A 2,715-nucleotide genomic window follows, 5' to 3' on the forward strand; every position below is an offset into this window, starting at 1 on the left:
AACTTCAGTGACAAATTTTGGTTTCTTAGCTTCACTTACACAAAGTTCACAGGAGCATATGTTTCTGTGGTAGTCACAGCAATCATGACCACCATCAGTTCTGTCTGGGGCTTGATACCCAAAATATTGGAGAATAATTTCGCGTTTGCAGTCAGATGTTGATTTCACAAACTTAATCATAATATCTTGTAGGCCACGTTTCGCTTTACTAATGTCATATGCATTGTAGTAAATTGTAGCTTTGGCTGGTAGACCATCCCTTCCAGCACGGCCAGCTTCCTGGAAGTACTCCTCCATGGTGTAAGGTACACCGAGATGAATTACCCTTCTAATGTTAGGGCAGTCTATGCCAATACCAAATGCAATGGTCACAAAAAAAACTCTGTGCTTACATTTATTGTTAGTAAGTTCTTCCATAATGCGCTCTTGTTCATGTTTTGGGTATTGTGCATGCTATTGTGTAAATAGCCTCTTCTTGGCCACTTTGTCTGCATGGAGTGGCTCATACTGATTATCACCTAGCTCAGAGCTGAAATAAAGAAAGCTTTCAGCACAGCCCTCCAGGTCCCCATAAAATATTGTTAACGGCATGGCAGATCTTTTAGCTTTTAACTCCTGAGCATAAGGTGTTAGAATTGTTATTCTTTCTTCTTTAGCAGCTGGTCGGGGTTTTGACTCAAAGAAAATATTTTCTCTGTCTGGATTAACCTCAACAACAAAAGGAAGCTGAAGACCAATGGAGCTAACAATCTTTTCTTTCTTGCTTTTGGTAGCTGTGGCAGTTAGAGCCACGATGGGCACATCAGGGAAAATACTGCAGATGGTATCAAGCTTCCCAAATGCTGGGCGAAACCCTTTCCTGAGTTGCACAAAAAATATAATAGATGGGTTTTAAGAAAAGGGGTCACATCCATTTTATACTATGCTTTGTTTTCTTTGATTGAATTGAAATGATTAACATTATTCTCTTGGTTTAAAAGTTTGCAACCTTCCATATATTTGAGTTAACGCCAAACTGTGCATGTACACACATTAACCTGCCACTAAACGGTTTTGAAATTTGTAGCATAAATTTGACAAGTAATTAAGTTAGATGTAAGGTAGAACAAATTGAAGTTCAGTTGAAATTAAAGTATGCTTTAATACGTTTTAGTTAATTTATAACAGAAGTTGTATCTGTGTAAACCAAACGAAATCACTAAAAGAAAAGCACTCACCAGTCGTCCACTAAATGCGCCTCATCTACTACAATGCAACGCACATTCCTCTGAAAGTTGGTTGTTTTCAGCATCGTTTTTGTGTTGTTCTCGAGCAGAAGTTCTGGGTGTGAAAATATCAGTTGTAGTTTGCCGTCTGTTACTAAGGACATTGCTAAATGGTTGGTACTTTTCGTTCCGTCGAGAATAATGGCTCCCAAGTGATCCAATTTTCCTATCTGATCTCTCATCAGGGCATTTAGTGGCGATACGACAATGGTGATGGCTTTTGTCTGTGTAGGTGGACCTTTAGCATCAACAAAGTCAAAAACATCACTTAAAAGATGGAAAACGAGGGACTTTCCGAAACCCGTCGGCAAAACACCTAAAACGTCTTTTTTAGAACAAACTACGGCTTCGATAATTGCCTTTTGCTCAGCTTTTAAGCGAAAGTTTTCGTCTTTTCCAGCTTTCTTTAAGGCAGACACAACAGCTGCGTCCAAGTAAGGCGCCATTTTAGTTTTTCAATGAGCATGCGCTGTGACGCCAGCATAGCCAGATTTTGGCTACGCTTGCGTAGAGTTCCCCAGAGCCTTCGCGCGCGATCAAGAAAGCGAAGGGTCTGGGGTCGAGAATGTGCTTGAATCGGATCGTTCCAGGAGGGAGAGGTGAACACGTCAGATTTGGCTGACCCTATGATCATGGCTATTATGACGTCACGGCGAAAGAAGCGCGCAAATGCACAAAATTTTCGAAAATGGCGTCGTCGCCTCTCGCTGATACAACTTTTTGAGGCAGATTTCTCCGATCATTCCAGCTTCAAATGGTATTGTAGTTGGATCTCAAGGAGTAACTATCATTTTTCTTTCTTGAGAGGTAAGTAGATTTTAATTATGACCGAACAATCTCGCACAAAGTGCATTTAAAGAGTTACAGTCATCGCTCTGTGGTGGAACTATGTGGGGCAAAATTTTGACTGTCCGCCCTGTAAAATTGCGTTTTTTACGTGATCGGTAGCCTAAAGAAACGTGTAACTTGGTCACAGAATAGTTTATATGTATAGGAAAACATTGTAATTGAGGATGATTTTGAAGAGTGAGCAGTAAAAATGATCAGTCCATTTGAGTATGAAATATCTGCGGTCTCGAGCTCGGAGTGTTCTTTCAGAAAACTAAGACCTTTCGACATTTTCCGCAACAGGCCTAGCAAACAGAAATATTATCCACAATGACAGAAATGAGAATTTTCACAAACAAGAACTTAACTTCAATTATTTAAATAAGACTTAAAGCCTACCTACTGCACAACGGTGGTTAAAATGCAGACAGAGGATAAAAATGAAGACTGCGGACTTTTTTAGAATATTGTATTTCCATTTCCTTTATAGAGAGTTTAGTTCTCCTGTTAGCCTGAAGTATACGGCTCAAATTAGCCAGTGTATGGTTAGCTCGATCTCTCTATAAATGAAAATGGGAATATGATATTCTTAAAAAGCCTGCAGTCTACATTTTACCCATGG

At 39.7% G+C, this 2,715-nt stretch overlaps 1 protein-coding gene across 1 annotated transcript; it reads right to left on the bottom strand.

Annotated features, from left to right (window-relative positions):
- Nucleotides 1–453: 453 nt before the first annotated feature.
- Nucleotides 454–1,711, bottom strand: LOC145493396 (uncharacterized). Its single transcript, XM_081473162.1, has 2 exons — nucleotides 1,218–1,711; nucleotides 454–859 (listed from the first exon to the last, which is right to left on the bottom strand). Exons 1-2 carry the CDS (start codon nucleotides 1,709–1,711, stop codon nucleotides 454–456), a joined length of 900 nt encoding a protein of 299 aa, XP_081329288.1.
- Nucleotides 1,712–2,715: the final 1,004 nt, after the last annotated feature.

Source organism: Orbicella franksi, chromosome 1, assembly GCF_964199315.1.
Source record: "Orbicella franksi chromosome 1, jaOrbFran1.1, whole genome shotgun sequence".
Taxonomy (NCBI): Eukaryota; Metazoa; Cnidaria; class Anthozoa; order Scleractinia; family Merulinidae; genus Orbicella; species Orbicella franksi.

Coding starts and splice junctions, on each gene's coding strand:
- LOC145493396 (XM_081473162.1), bottom strand. CDS start 1,711: ATGGCGCCTTACTTGGACGCAGCTGTTGTGTCTGCCTTAAAGAAAGCT. Junction 860..1,217: donor GCGCATTTAGTGGACGACTG/GTGAGTGCTTTT, acceptor TGTGCAACTCAG/GAAAGGGTTTCGCCCAGCAT.